This window comes from Mesoplodon bidens, assembly GCF_964165515.1.
Source record: "Mesoplodon bidens genome assembly, chromosome: 1".
NCBI lineage: Eukaryota > Metazoa > Chordata > Mammalia > Artiodactyla > Ziphiidae > Mesoplodon > Mesoplodon bidens.
This window is the reverse complement of record NC_138176.1, coordinates 224,350,304-224,367,600: the sequence shown is the minus strand read 5'-3', so window position 1 is coordinate 224,367,600 and position 17,297 is coordinate 224,350,304. Positions and strand designations below refer to the sequence as shown.

The 17,297-nt window shown below is 36.8% G+C and overlaps 1 protein-coding gene across 1 annotated transcript in view; it reads left to right on the top strand.

The window, feature by feature from the left end:
* IQCM (IQ motif containing M) overlaps positions 1–16,395 on the top strand; it is a gene marked incomplete at both ends in the record, with an annotated part of 364,405 nt that extends 348,010 nt beyond the window's left edge. Inside the window, one exon of the mRNA XM_081217168.1 lies at positions 16,292–16,395. Within this exon, the coding sequence (XP_081073294.1) occupies positions 16,292–16,395 (104 nt within the window). The remainder of the gene's footprint in view (positions 1–16,291) is intronic.
* Positions 16,396–17,297: the final 902 nt, after the last annotated feature.

Below are 17,297 nucleotides of genomic sequence, written 5' to 3'. Positions count from 1 at the left end.
TGGTAGAAGGCAATTAACATCCAGTCAGTTTCAAGACCATCTCAGTAATACAGTTTTTGTATCTCCAGTTGCTCTAGATCTAGGTGGAAGTTTGAAGGGAGGAATCAATCCACAATATCCACTGCAGAATCGAGATCCGAGAATAGAAGATGTTTATAAATGCTTGTATAATTATTTTAAATTTAAATTCCTAGAGCTAAGATCATAATGTGCGTAAAATATTTGTGTAACGTATAAATATATATCTCAGTTAAATATGTATGCAAATAATTAACATTCAGACAAAAGGCAAAAGTACAGTCTATTGACCGGCTAGATTCAAATCTTGGTCTTACCATTCATTAAGTACATGATATTGTACAAGTTATTTAACTTCTGTGAACCATGGTTTTCTCATCCATAACATGAGAATTACAATGGTAGCATCTCATAGGGTTGGTATCAACAGTAAATGAGAAAATACATGTAAAGTGCTTGTGTAGTGTCGGAGTCACTGCTGCTACTGATGCTGTTTTCCTTGTATCCTGGAGTCGGGCATCTCACCTGCTTGGCTTGGGTTTGAAGCTCAGTTATGGGATTCATAATGTTCTGACTGTGGGAAATTTACTTAGAGTGTCTGTGCCTCGATTTCCTCACGTATAAAATTGAGATTATAGCGGTACCTGTCACACAGGGCTGTGATAAGAAATAAATGAAATAGTACATGTAAAGTGCTTAAAAGAGTGTCTGATGCAAAATGAGATCCAGGTTATTTTTAAAAACATCTCACATTTAGTTATTGAATTTGCCATAACAACATCAGTCTAGTGAACATTTTCTTTCTGAAGATTTAACATGAGGTCTTTGTTTTTGCAGTCCTTCTGAAAAGAAACAGAATAAACCTCTTCTGTTTATTATATCTTATAGACACAGATTGCATTACGAATTGTCTCAGGCATGAAACTGTCTAGGCTGGTACGCAATATTCATGTGCTATCTAGATATGATACGGTGAATGTTATATGTAAAATCTTTACTACTAATACTGTAGATGCCAAATTCTAGGATGTAACACTGCTAATTTTGTCTCTAAAAACCAGTGACAGTAGAATTTTTAAAAAGATTTGTTTGCGAGTATGATTATAGATTGATTTTATTAAAGTTAGGTTTGTTTACAAGAAAAAAAATTTAAAGTCATAACTGGCAAATTTAAGAAATAATACTCACTTTTTTTTTTTTTTTTTTTTTTGCGGTACGCGGGCCTCTCACTGTTGTGGCCTCTCCCGTTGCGGAGCACAGGCTCCGGACGCGCAGGCTCAGCGGCCATGGCTCACGGGCCCAGCCGCTCTGCGGCACGTGGGATCTTCCCGGACCGGGGCACGAACCCGTGTCCCCTGCATCGGCAGGGGGACTCTTAACCACTGTGCTACCAGGGAAGCCCAATACTCACTTTTGATCAGTTTAGTGGAAATTACTTTGAGATCAGGAAAACTAACCTGCTACAAACCCCTATTCTGCCACTTACTGTCTGTGTGAATTTAGACTTGCTTCTAACCTTTCTGAACTATTGCCGCCTCCATTTCAATATGGGGCTACCTAACAGGGTTCTTGGGAAAATTACATTTAAGTTTATTTATCTTCATGCCCATAGGTTTAGCAGGCACAGCTTCTGGAGTTCTTTTTATTCTAAGATTCAGTGATCATTTTATATTAAATATTTTTTTTGTACCTAAAACTTACTATTACTAACAGATTCTGTGAGTCCATGATAAGAATATAACTTTACATTACACAATCAAATGTAAATGCAGGGCTTCCCTGGTGGTGCAGTGGTTGAGAGTCCGCCTGCCAATGCAGGGGACGCGGGGTCGTGCCCCGGTCCAGGAAGATCCCACATGCCATGGAGTGGCTGGGCCCATGAGCCATGGCCTCTGAGCCTGCACGTCCGGAGCCTGTGCTCTGCAACGGAAGAGGCCACAGCAGTGAGAGGCCTGCGTACCACAAAAAAAAAAAAAAAAAAAAAAAAAGTAAATGCAATGAAAAGATAAACTGAAGAAATACAACTAGACTTACAAATACTTCAAACATTTATCTGAAGATACATTCAACTGTGTCTTGATTGTCAGCTGTAGGTTCTGTAGACTCCACAGTCACCCCAGTGGGTTGAAGCCCAAGCTTTGGCATTTAGTGCCTTCTCGATCTTGAACAAGTTGTTTAACCTGTTAGCTTCAGTTTCTTCATTTGTAAATAGAGATAATTAAAGTACTTTTCATACCATCAAATAAGCACCTAGTGCACCGTCTCAATAAATGTTAGCATTTATTGTTATCATCGTCCTCCTCATCATCATTTAGTACCTGCTACATATTTCAAACTCTGATTGAGGGTTCAGCTAATAAAGTATCTGACATGTATTGTCAGGTCAGTGAATTATTCGATTGTTAAATAAGCCAAGTTATCTCAATATTTACAACTTGAGTTGGAAACTAGTCATCTATATTATTTTGACTAATAAATTTGAACTTAATTTTTTAAATATCTTTTAATTTGAAAGGCAATACAGTGTAACAATTAATGATAAATCATTAAACAGTTTTACCATCTGTATTTTGATGACATATTAACTCATTTAATCATCAAAACAACTATAGGTAGCAATACAATCATTATCCGCATTTTACAAATGTAGAAACTGGAGCCTAGAGAGATTGTTTCAAGGTCACACAGATGGTAAGCAGCAGAATGATGATTCAGACCTAGGCTCTATGGCCCAGAATTGGTCTTCATAACCACTATGTAATGCTACCTAACTAACTCAAACTCTGAAGTAATGCTGACTTGGGTTTTCATTCACAGTCCACTGCTTAATTGGAGAAGTTACTTATCTCCTCCAATCCTGAGTTTCCTTATCTATGCAACAATTACAACATTAGTAGTTAGAACATTAGAGAAATTTATTCTCCAGAATTCAAGGGGATATGAACAGACTTATTCTCACCTAAAAATCAATCATAGTAGAAGAAAATTGTCTTTCCAGAGAGACAGACAGAGGTAGAGGTAGAGGTGTAGGGTGAGGGCATCATTTCTGGAGCATATGCGTATTAATAGCACATATATGGAAAGAAAGAATATGGAAGGATGGGGACACTTCTTGGTGGTTGGATGAAAGAGAGAAAAAAGGGGTTTTTTTTGTTAGCAGCTGCCATGAGTGGTTACATTTCGAGGATAGTGACCAGAATGATTCATAGGATTGATGTTGAAGAGCACTGATGAGTAGAGAAACAGAGTTAATATTTTTAAAGGGATCTTCAGAAGGGTATGTAAAAATACTGACTGTTGAAAAAATGTCTAAAGATTACTTTAAAAGAATTTCTAAGAAGCTACATTTTCTTTTTTTTTAATTTATTTTATTTATTTAAAAAATTTTTATTTTATATTGGAGTATAGTTGATTTACAATGTTGTGTTAGTTTCAGGTGTACAGCAAAGTTATTCAGTTATACATATATGTATATCTATTCTTTTCCAAATTCTTTTCCCATTTAGATTATTACAGAATATTAAGCAGAGTTCCCTGTGCTGTACAGTAGGTCCTTGTTGGTTATCTATTTTAAATATAATAGTGTGTATATGGACATTTTCTTATGATGAGTAAAATTTAGAATTCTTTATCATTACCTTAGATTATGTCAGAAATGAGATCACATGAACCCATGAATTATATTGGGGTAACATTGTGGGATCTATAATCTAGAATTTTAAACCCAACTTGCTGTACTCAGCATTAAAATTACTCTGTAATTGAGCCAAGAGTACATTTCACCATTTTTTTTTTTTCTGGTCAAAGGGTGCTGCAAAGGAGAGAGACATCAACAAAACTGAACTTGCACTAATTACAATTGTATTTAGGATGACCTACTTAAGGCAAGAAATGCCAGAAAGAGAAGAAAATCTATTCAGCACCATATAAATTTACTAGATTAAGGAAGCCTAAGAAAGTACTTTTAAAATTTTTCAATTGGACATGAGCTTTAACCAAGTCTCAATGGAGACCTAATTTTTGAAGGGTTTAAAATTCTTCTGTTCAGAGAATGTTCATGTCAGATAAACTTGGGCCTCTGAGAATGTGCCCACTGCTGTGGAACTTGCAATTAAGCAAGTTTTTTTCTTGGTTCAGAATAATTACAATAATTTTTTTAAAACTTGAGAAATTCATAAGAAGCATCAAATGGAGAAAAAGGACTTGGTCATGATTAGAACATGCCACTAAATCTCTAGGGATGGGCTTCTTTGTAAGTATAAAATGCTCAGCGTGATGTAGAATGCTTAGAACTGGGGTCTTTTCATGAACTCAGCTCCACAAAAATGTTTCTGGGGTGGACTTACTGAAAAACGGTTGCTGGAATTTATCTGTTCAGTTCTTGTGCATCTTTGAGAAAGAAAAATGCCGATTTTCAGCCTGAAAATTAACTTCCATGACCTGTCAGCCGTAGTAGAATGAATCTTGGAGAATCAGGAACAACTAGATCATGTTTACATAGGAGTTTTACATGGTAAAGATGTATTGGTTTTCATCACAAAATTGGAAGCCCATCTGAGTTCTTGCTAGTGACACCACAGTCTTGACACCATAGTGACAGCACAGTCTGTGGGGATAAAAGGTGATTCCATAAGCCTCTGGAATGATGGAGCGTGGAAAGCTGGATACTCTTGGAGACAGAAACACTGCAGGTAGCCTTCAGCCCATTGGAGGTGGGAACCTATTAAAAGAGGTTCTTGTTGATGGAGATAATTGGATTTTCGTATCCTCATCAAGGCCAGACTTGATCTTACATTGGAAATGATTATTTGCTTCCAGTGTGACAAAGTCATTGTTACTGTTAGATGTTTCTCAAGTGCAGGCCAAGGGCCTACGGCAGAGCATTTTGGTAGTAGGAAGTGACTCCACATTTGCTTCGATATGACAAAGAGTGCCATCTAGTGGTAAAGTGTAACTGTGAGCTAATTTACCCCTTTGAATATACCCTGTTCTCAGCCTTTAGACAGTTGTGGATCCTGTATGGAAAGGGATTAAGTACCTTAATAAATATGCTTGTTCAGAAGTTGTCATTGCCTAGATTCAAGGTCTGGGAAAAGGAAACTGGTGGAACTCTACCAGCCTGAGTCTTTCAATATTTCCAAGTTTTGCCCATAAAGGAAGGGAGAGGTGGGAGGGCAGGAAGGTTGGGCTTTGCATTGGTAGATCTCTTATATACACCAGATAGATTTATCTATCCGATTAATCAAAGAAGATTAAACAAAATGAAATTTATATTCCTCAGAGTTTAACTTGGGGAATGTGTGTGGGCAGGGGAGCTAGTGTTGTGTATTGAAACCCAATCAGAATGGAGAAAGAATTATACATTTCAGTTGTCTTCACATCAGAATGTAGGCGCATCAGTGGTAAATAGAGAATATATATGAAAAGGTTAGAGGAAACAAATTGGCGGTCCATTGGAAGAGGTTGTTTGCCTGTCTGGAAGTTGCATTCACATAGCAAACACACTTTTTTTTTTTTAACCTCAATATACCCAATAAATAAATAAATATATACTAGGGGAGATGCTGATAAACTAATCTCCATCTCAGTAGAGGATGACTGAAAAAAAAATGAGAAGGGCAATAACAACAGCTAAAATTTATTAAGAAATTATGTATTCAAATCTAAATCAAGTGCTTTGTGTGCATTTTCTCATTAAATTCCTATACTAATCCTTTTAGGTAAGTCCTCTTATTATCTTCATTTTACAGTTGAAGAAAGGCAAGCTCATCTTTCCTGAGAACACAGAGGTGTTAGTATTTGAATTCTGTTCTTGCTGATCCCAAAATTTGCTTTGTGCTAAAAATGTCACAAGAATTTTTATCACTTCCTGGTGAGATATTGACCATCCTGGTTTGTTTGTCCTTATCTAAATCCCATTAAGATCAATTGGATTTCAGTTAGAGCTCAGTAGATTGTAACACAGATGGTTTGAAACATCTTTGCTCTTTTCCAGTGTGCACATATATTGGAACACTTTAATTTTCTTGTGATTGTTTCTTCTCAGAGGCAATTCAGCAGCTTGAATCTTCACTATGCTATTGTCCTAATATAGACTAAAATAAATAATGAAACACTTGTTTGAGTATTTCCTAGTGGATTTTTATAATAATACCATACCACTTTCATTTTATGACAAGGAGATGGAAAAACAAGGAAGGTCAAGAGATATACTAAGTTATGGAGAACACCTGGGGTAAAATGCATTTGTACACACTTTTTCCTAGGATTTACAAATGAGTTTTCTAGATGTGCCTCCTCCTCAAGTTAATCTCATGTATTTGTTTGGAATGTTAGGATCTACATCAACTCAGAGAAATTTCTTATTTCTGTGTTTTACATATATTCTAAAGTCTTACGCTTGTGTTACTTCGTCTTTTTCTATCACCCCCTTAAAGAAATATGATGAAGAATTTCCATTTGAAAACTCTAGAATCGCTCTTGTATTTTTATCTCTAACATCTTTGCTTCAAAGCCTCATTGCTTAGCCACTGGTCAGAGAATGAGAACCAGCTCATGGAAGATGCCCGGGTTACTTTTATGTAAACCTGGCTGAAGGGCTCTTACTAAGAGTTGATTTCTTGTAATTGGGCCTGAAAAATCCAAAAAAGTTTCTGACAGGGTGGAAGAAGTTGGCATTCTTTGCCTTAGTAGTCATGAGTACAGAGTACTTGGAGACAAGTAAGTTGTCCCAGCCATCGATTAAACATTCTGTTCCAAACAGAAGGATGATACCATATTAAGAATTAAGAATTCTATTCCCATAGTTTATTACATTAACACTTTTAGGGAGAAAAAATCATATGATAATATCAATAGATACTAAAAGAGGCAGTTGAGAAAGCTGAACAAATATCTAAATAAATAAATAGGTATATAATTAAGTAACTAACTAACTAACTAAATAAATAAATCTGATAGGAAATCTAGAGAACTACATATTTAAGGTAGGAGCAGGAAAGATAGTACTCAAAAAGAATACAAAAGAAAAAAAAATGACCTTGCTTATACATAAAACTTTCAAAACTTTTCTATGAAAAAACACCATAAGAAAATTTATTTAAAAAATTGATTTGGATTCAAAAAGACACATGCACCCCAGTGTTCACTGCAGCACTATTTACAATAGCCAGGTCATGGAAGCAACCTAAATGCCCATTGACAGACGAATGGATAAAGAAGATGTGGTACATATATACAATGGAGTATTACTCACCCATAAAAAGGGACGAAATTGGGTCATTTGTAGAGACGTGGATGGATCTAGAGACTGTCATACAGAGTGAAATAAGTCAGAAAGAGAAAAACAAATATCATATATTAATGCATATATGTGGAACCTGGAAAAGTGGTACAGATGAACTGGTTTGCAAGGCAGAAATAGAGACACAGATGCAGAGAACAAACGTATGGACACCAAGGGGGTAAAAGTGGTGGAGGGGTGGCGGTGGTGGGATGAATTGGGAGATTGGGATTGACATGTATACACTGATGTGTATAAAATAGATAACTAATAACTAATAAAATAGATAACTAATAAGAACCTGCTGTATAAAAAATAAATAAAATAAAATTCAAAAATTGAAAAAAAATTAAAAATAAATTTGATTTGGAGTGGAATTGCGTTTTTGAAGACAGAGGTTTAATACAGTGAGCTATTTAAAATCGGGAACAAGGGAACAATCATAGCAAAATAGACAAAAAATGTAGAGAAACCATTCACAAAACAAAAATCCAACAGCTATTGGATGTATACAATGATGCTCAAAGTCACTAGTGGATGAGGAAACTAAGTAGATTAGCAGCTTTTAGATTGGCCGAAATTAAAACAAAACAAAATAATTGCTATTGTTGGCTGGGATATGAGCAAAGAAGTACCATCACACATTGCTGGTAGAAATATGAATTTTACAGTGTTTTAGAAAGCACCTTGACAATATCAATGAAAATTAAAAATGTGTATACTTGTGTTTCTGCACTCCATCTTGAGAATCTATCACATAGAAATAAAACCACTACCTAATAAACAAACAAACATGCTTATTTTAGCATTATTTTTCTTTGGAAAAACTGAGAAACAAAGTAAACATTAATCAGTAGAGGAATATTATGGTCTATTCATATCACAAAATACTATATACCACTTAAAATAATGAACTAGAGCTATACTAGTTAGCTTGAAGGAATTTCCATGAATTAATCCTTCTTGAGTGAAGAAAGCAAAATATGCATGGTATGATTTCATTTTTATAAAACGAAAATAAACATTATCAAAATTATTTATTGAACACTCATCTATCTGCAAGACACACTCAGAGAGATTAGTGCACTGAGAAAAAGAAGTGAATTATTGATATTTTGAAGATACAGGACAAATGTATAAAAAAAGAAGCAATAATATAATGTAACTTAGACCTGCTTTAAAAATAGGTGATATATATAGAGTGCTATGGTTTCCAATGAGTTGTTATAAAAGGTTCTGCAGTCCATATGTAGATCAAGAATTACTTATCCATTGAAACATATCACTGATATGAGTCTTAGTTTCCTATAATAATAATCATGAGAGCATCAGGTATTGGTGGAAAGAGAAAGTAAGATAAGTAAAGTGCTCGGCACAGTGCCTGGCACAGAATGAATGTACATTAAATGACAGCTGTTATTCTCATTGTTATTGTTTTTTAAAATACTGAGATTATACATTTTTTGAAAGAACGTCAGAGGTGAAGTGCCCTCCTCACCACATCGTGTCAGCAGGAACATGCTATCAATATGACTTATCCCCAGTGATATTAACCTTAATCACCTGGCCAAGGTAGTATTTGTCAGGTTTCTCCACTCACTATAAAGTAACATTCCTCCCACCCACCTTCTGCAACCGATTTTTTGAAAGCATATATCTAAGTCCAGCTTACACTGGGGGAGGGAATGGGGAGGAATGGAGGAATTAAACTTTTTTCCTGGCGGTGGGAGTACCGACATAAATTATTAAGAATTATTAGATATTTTCTCCCCTTTTATGCAATCATTTATTTATATCAATATGTACTTATATATATTTCTTTCCTACTATGAGTTATAATCTAAAACTACATTATTCTGTTGTTGTAGCTCAAATTGTTCCAGCATTAGACTTTGGGAGCTTTTTTAGGTTGGTTCCTGAATCTCTTTAACATTACTTTACCCTTTAGGTTGTTTTTTTGTTTGTTTGTTTGTTTTTGGCGGTACGCGGGCCTCTGTTGTGGCCTCTCCCATTGCGGAGCACAGGCTCCGGACGTGCAGGCTCAGCGGCCACGGCTCACGGCCCTAGCTGCTCTGCGGCATGTGGGAACCTCCCGGACCGGGGCACGAACCCGTGTCCCCTGCATCGGCAGGCGGACTCTCAACCACTGCGCCACCAGGGAAGCCCACCCTTTCGGTTTTTGAATGCTTTCTTTGGCACTGCAAGATTCTGCAGACTCATCTTGTATTATCTGCCCTAGTCCTAGAGAACCAACCATTTCTCCAAGGAGTGTTGGTTCCTTTTATTGGAGAATAGTCTTGAGAATGCAAAATCTGAGCACTACATATGCTCATTGCTACTGAGGTATCACTATTCCCAGGCTCTCTCAGTGGACAGCTCTAGGAAATATATATATATGAATACAAACCCCTGTTTGTACACATAGTTATAATTATTTCAGTATCTATCCTTCTGTGTCTATCGATCTGCATTTTGTCTTTAGCCTCCAGTTTCCAGTCAAAACACTGTTTTGCATAGTTACATAGGTAAGTTGCTTTTCCCCCACCCCGTTCAGTGAGTTGTCACTTGTGATGAAATTTGTATTTCCTGGTTGCACAGTATGTAGAGTCAAGTCTTTCACATGGAAAACATTTCCCTATTAGTTACCAGACTGATTTCTTTCATCTCTATACTCTATAAGCTCCTTTTCTATCTTTTGTGTTTCAATGCTACTCTTACTGTTTATGTGTGCCCTCTAACTTTGTCATTTATTCCTACTTACTTTGCATCAGGAGCCCATTTATAACAGGCCTGCTCTCTCATTTCCTTCATCTTGTGAGAGACATTCTCAATGTGACCTCTTCTCCTTGCTGGCCACGTGTGGTGTGAATCGTGCCATCTGGACGCCGGGAGCCATTCACTGGCCTGCAGTTTTCATATCTGCCACAGCCCCAGTAGTGAAGTTCATGTACTCAGTTTGCTCCCTATCCTGACCTTAGGCATCCTTCAGTCAGACAGCCTTCTCAGAATTCCAACATCCCCTTGGGATGCTCTGAATCTCAGTAGCTCTCTTCACATCGCATCGGGCTGTGATTTATTCTGTAAGGCTGCAGAGCCATCACCTAGACACTGCCCACAGCTATTGCTGCAGGGCCATATTGGCCACATGGCATTTTCTAAGGGGTTTGCAGCCCCCTTCAACAAAACCCCTTTACTCCCAGATTTTTCCACAACCTATATGTGCTTTCTATCATTGAGGTTTCCCATTTTCTGTTCCCCCAGGGCAAGATACAAGGGCATAGGGTGCCTGGCCCTTTCTCAACAGTTCATCAGTATTTCCTCTTTCATTTTTCCACCAGTCTGTTAGTCCAATTCTGTAAGTTGGAGAGGGTTCTCACTGTCATCACACAATCTTCCTTACCACATGGCTCCATGTGCTAGGTTCTTCAGATTCTAGTTTCTTGAATCCCCAAAATTTTGTACATTCTGAGCAAAGCCATACTCTTCCAAGTAGAAGTCTTCCTTTAGAAAATATTGCTATTGCTTTATGTTTGAAAACCTCCTTCTTGAAATGCCATTGTATTCTTTGTTCTAGGATTTTTCTGCTTGAGGGTAATGCATATATAGAATGTCACAAAATTATTCATCTCATTTTAAATAGCTATGGCTATTAAATAACTATATGTTTTCCATGTTTTTACAGATTACAAAAGAGAGAGCTGATTATTTAAAATCTCAAGGATAGAATATTTATTAGCTTTTGTAATTTTTTCCTTATTTCAAAACTGATATGTGTCAGAAATGAGGTGATTATTTTCAGTCACCCTCAAGGAATCCATTACTATTGCTTGAATGGCAGAGTCAGGAGCGAGGAATAGTGAGGAGTGGGAAGCAAACCTTTAATATTTCAAAACACTATCCCACTACATACATAGTCACAAAAATAGTGGCACATAGAATTTTCTACCTACTCTTATGCAACTTCTCGTCTCTTTGAAAGCAATCCCCGTAGCTGCAGTTATTTCTAGAAATTCTCCTAGGATATCTCACTTGTGCTCATAAATACACCATTCTAAGCTGCAACATAGAAATTCTGCCCCCCTCCCACCCACCCCCTTGCAGTGCTGTCTGCTGCTGCCACTCCAAAGCTCAGGAAGCCTGATGGAGGTGTCTTGCTGCTGCTATTGCCACTAGCACCTGTCCAGGCCATGGTGTGTGGATCCCATATGGGCCTAAGCCAACCTGCTGAAGGGAAAAGCCCATCACTCTCCTGGACTTTGTAACCCAGTTCCCTTAATCTCAGAGCACTGATACCCTGTTCTCTCAGTATCCCGAGAGTATGGTATAGGAAAATAGCCTTTTTCAGCTCCATCATTTTCTCATTTGAGTCTTCCTTTCACAAGGCTATAGGCCAGAATCTCTTTGGGGCTGTGGGAGGGTGGGGACGAAGGGAGTGCAGGGTCAAGGCAAAATCCTCTTAGCAAGAGGCACAGCTCAGAGCACATGAAACCACTCCTCCCGGCCAACAGCCACCCTCTTATTGGACCAAGATGAAAATATTCAGCTCACTCTTCTCATAATAAGAATTTTTTTCCCCAAGGAGATTTGTTGGTCTTTCTTTGCAGAGAGATCCTTAGAGGATTTATTCTGCCAGTCTTCGTGGACGTACCTCTGTTTGAAATACTCAAATGCACAAAACTTGGGTTCAAATTTGGACCACTGCAACATATGGGCATCAAATGTAACTACTTAAATATGTCCTTAATTGTTTGTCATCTAGGACTATATTTTTGCTTTGTATTGACTATGATAATCTTCTGGTGGGCAGGGCCCATATTATTCCACATTAGGTAGATACTTTCATTTTTTAAACTAAATGTCTATGAGTAGCATAATAATTGCAATTGTTTGTTTGTTGTTTTTTTTTATTGTATCTGGATTAGGAAATGAATACCCAGAAAGGTCTCAGCTAGTGCCTTTTATATCACCTCATAGCCCTTAGCAAGAACCTGAACAAATAGGACTCAATAGATACTCAACGACTTAAATGTGTATTTTATGTTCTAACACAGTCTGTGTTTGTTTTCTTTCCAAGTTGCTCTACAAAGATTCATTTTGAAGTACTGACAGGAAGTAGCCAATAGTGTAGAATAATACAGTATATAACCTTGAGTGGGTCATGGAAATGGCATGAAAAATCATAAAATAGACTTGTGAACATAAAAACATAGAGACGGTTTAAAAGAAAACAGAGGACAAAAGCTTACTTTGAGCCTTTGAGGAAAATTTAGTATCCCTTTTCTGAAAATACAGCCTATTAAATGAATATTAACCATATGATCTATTTTTATTTGATTACTTTCCCAAGTTGAAATCATTTATTCAAATTATTGAATATCAACAAAGATCTAACTTCTGATTATTCATTATCTACAATAAAAATGACTTTCTACCATATATTCCAATCTAGAAACTTGAACATTTCTAATATTGTTATTTTACATAAATAATATCTTCTGTCAAAAATATGGATAAGCGAAAAGAACTAAAGTTAAATTATAATTCCAACCACTGTGAATACTTTGGTATCTAATACTGTACATGATTTCCTATGCATATAACTTTTTAAAAAACTGGGATCACATTGTAGATACTGCTTTGTAACCTGCTTTTCTATTTAAAACTGATTGTGACATATAAGGGTTTAACAAAATATGTTTCTATGACATATTTTTAAGAACTTGGTTGAAGTTGCCTTCCTCTAGAGAGGTTTTTTCATTTGTTCTTGGGGCCCAACAAACGCTAAGTTTAGTTAAGGTATTTTGGACCACACAGGTGACATGAACCAGGGCATCAAACAATGGTAGCTTTGAGGCTCTGCTCTGTCTACCCAGCCTCATGGAAAAGGGAAAGTTTCCTTGCTGTCCTCTTCTTTGAAGTTTTCTCTTCTCTTCCCTTGCCTTCATTTCCCTGCCCTTCTCTCTCTCTCTTTCTCTCCTTCTCTCTCTTTATTTTGTGATATTATCCCACCTACTCTGATGTGTAGCCCCCTGGGGCCCCACACTCCATTGTGGTCTCATGCCGGGCTTCCCACTTTGAGTGAACCTTATGCTGTACCTCCTGACCCCACACCCCTCACAAGGCTGAAGCTCAGATATCCACGGCTCAGCAGAAAACCTCAGAAAAAAAAAAAAAACTGGCTTTAGCACTCAAATATTCACTAAGGTTACTGATTTTACTTTTTTTTTTTTTTTTGGCCTTTGCATTTTCTTCCTTCTCTGCCAGTTTAGCAATGCAGTTAAAATACACTTAATATTTTATTCAGGATTTGAGTTGTTTTAATCAAAAAGATTGTTCTCTGAATCTGTTCTGCCATATGACAAAAATGAAGGTCGAGAATATTTACTTTGAAGGGTTAAAAATATATCATGTATACTTACATTTTTATCCTTCCTAAAATTAATGATCCTTTATTTAATTGAAATATTTATGAAATTATATATTATACAATTTAGGATTCTGCTCCCAGTCCCACTTCTGGTCACCAACTAAGATTCTGGTCACCAATTCCAATGTGTGAGTTTTGTTTTTTCCCATGTCAACAAACAATTCTCTGACACTAGCTGGGTGTCCTACAATTTTACTCAATTCTGACACAATCCACCTGGAGAGAGCATCAGATCCCAGTCAGATCTCCCAGGTTAAGTGCTCCATCCCAGGAGACTGTCCCCCACTTCAGATGCCAATTAAAAGTAGTAGGTGGGGGCTTCCCTGGTGGCGCAGTGGTTGAGAGTCCGCCTGCCGATGCAGGGGACACGGGTTTGTGCCCCGGTCCGGGAAGATTCCACATGCCGTGGAGCGGCTAGGCCCGTGAGCCATAGCCGCTGAGCCTGTGCGTCCGGAGCCTGTGCTCCGCAACGGGAGAGGCCACAACAGTGAGAGGCCCGCATACCGCAAAAAAAAAAAAAAAAAAAAACCAAAAAACTAGTAGGTTATCAAGTTACCCACAACTTGTGTCCAACTTGGCTACAAATCAGAGGTTCCCATAACTCCCTCCTCAGGTTTTATCAATTTGCTAGAGAAGCTCACAGAACTCAGGGAAACACTTACTTATATTTACCAGTTTATTAAAGGATAGGATAAAGGAAACCAACGAATAGCCAGTTGAAGAGATAAGTGGGGTGAGATCTGGGAGAGTCCTGTACTTCTGTTTTCTGTCCCTGTGGCATCGCCCTTCCAGTCCAAGGATGTTTTCATCCACCCGGAAGCTTTCTAAACCCCGTACCACTGGGATTTTTATTGAGGCTTTATCACATAGGCATGGTGGACCATTAACTCCATTTCCAGCCCCTGTCCCTCCCTGGAGAAGTGTTGGGGGGAGGGGGCTAAAAGTTCCAAGCTTTTAATCATGGCCTGGTCTTTCTGGTGACCAGCCCCCATCCAGTAGCCCACCCAACGCCACCTCATTAGAACAAAAGATGCTCCCAGTGCTGTTATCACTTGGGAAATTGTAAGCGTTTTAAGAGTTCTGTGCCAGGAACTGGGGACAGAGACCAATATATATACATTTGCTATTATCTCACACAATTATTAGTGAAATTTCTTTATAAAGCCTACATATATTATAACGTCATAGTGTAAATAATAATACAGCAACCATATTTTGAATACTTAATGAATTGTCAGACACATATCTTCATTTTTAACTAATAAAATTTATGTTTTTGAGGAATTTTAGGTTTACACAAATACTAGTGGAAAGTACAGGGTGTTCCCATATACCCCCTCACCTGCAACCCCTTCCTCCTGTTCCCTATTATTAACACCTTGCATTAGTGTGGTATACTTTATAATTGGATGGGCCAATATTAATACATTATTCTTACACATATATGCCTTGACATATGTTTTTGGATCCTTTTAACAACCAGACAGGATAGATATTACCCCTGTTTCAAAAATAAGGAAACTAAGATTGAGTATTAAATTTGGATTCACTCACAAATGTATAAGAACAAGAGCTTGGACCATTATATTCACTTTTTCTTCTATTTTACCTACTTTGAATAATCCTGTATTTCAGCTATTCTCTGCCTGATGAAATATATGGTTGGTATTGCATATTATCAAAAAAATTGCAGTAGGAAATCATTTAGCCCTAAGATCTCACCTTTGGAACTAACACACTTATCTTGTATAACTACTATATTGGGACATCAATTGGTGATTGCCTTTCCCTGTGATTACACCTGCAATGATAATTACTAATACTAATTATCTCATAAATACTCTGAATGTAGCCTAATTTAGTTTTGTTATTATAAGCCTTGCTCTTTATCTAATGGCAATATAGATAAACATGAAAACAACAATGCCCTGCTTCTCCTTTTACAACACATCAAGTCATTCATTTTCTGTTAGTAATGAGGATTGTTCTTCTCACAACTTTGACTGTTTTTTTGTAGTTGGTTATGTTTTTGTTTAATAACAACAGTAGGTCTTAAACGGCAAAATATATGACCATATCTGTAAATTAGTACTGTCTAAAATGGTGTCTGCAGTAAATCTATGTTTTTTATTTATTTGAAGTCATTTTATACATAAAGATGAATCAAGTACAAGCCATCTATAAAAATAGTGCTTTGTATTGATTTGAATATCAGTATCAGAACTGATTCCATTGTAATGCAAACATTTTCAATGCTGTTGTTCTTATGGTCAAACATATGTTGCCTCTAATTTATTTATTTCAAGTATGCTGTATATTGGTGGAATCCAGATTCTGCCATCCTTCCTCTCAGCTCTTTGGTCCAACAGTAATTCTTGCTGAATCTCGTGGTATGATATATAATGTATCTCAATACACCTGAAGGAAATGTGCCCAAGTCAAATCTTTGTTTTAACACAACCATAACTGATTTCCTATAATATTTTTAAATTATTTCAAAAGCATGATACATTCTGTCATATAATTTAAAATTTATTAATGTAATTATATATTTTGTCTTACAGTCAGTGGACATCCAATACTCAAAAGAGCTAACATCCAGATTGTTGGGAAGCTGGTGGCCAGATCTATGAGAGAAAGGAAAATGAGACAACAGTATTCATCATGAGAAGTAAGATAGTATTTTCAATACAATGTTGAAACCTTAAGAGTTGAACCTATCTACCCAAAGACATAGATTAACATAGGCCATGGATTAATTCTGTATCAACAGGAAAAAAGGACAAGCATCTTTGACATCCAAAGAACTTCAAAAGGGCAGTCTATAATTACTAAATATCTTTGGATGAACCATTCATTGGACCTTTTTTATAAACGACATCTGTTTTATCATAATGAAGTTGAAATCACATAGTATCAAGAATTCCTTTCATTGAACTTAAATTTGGTTTGTTCCAGTACCAATAAATGCCATAAAGAAACGTTAAGATTCTTATTTCTAGAACCTCACATGATTTTGGAAATGGTTTCTCAAAATGTGTTTTAAAATATTTTATTAGTGTAGTCATCATGTTATGTTTTCCCTATTCTTATTGCTCACTTTAAAGTGAAAAACTGAAAGTTAATATATAGTATTCCTGAGTTACCAACCTTAGTTCAGAAAAGATTTGAAGCACGTTGGCTAATACCAGTCTCTAAAGAATCTTGAATTTAATTTTATCTATCCGTCATTCATCCATCCATCTAACCATCTATCCAGCATTCATCCCTCTCTCCCTCCCTTCCTCCCTCCATCTATGAATGAGATTGTAGAAATAATAGTAGAGGGAACAGAATCCATGCATAGCACAGTGACCTGATATGAATAAAGAGGCAGGAACTACATGACAGGTGTTCCATTTTCTCAATTCTTGCCCTGATCTATTACCTCTGTAATAGACACTTTGGTTTTAAAAAAAAATCTCTCAGACTGCTTCATGCACTGTAAATATGGAAGGTACCAGAATGAAGTCTTTAGAAGGCTAATTACAAGAATCATGTTAAGTCAGGGCCTCACCAAAACCAGAACTA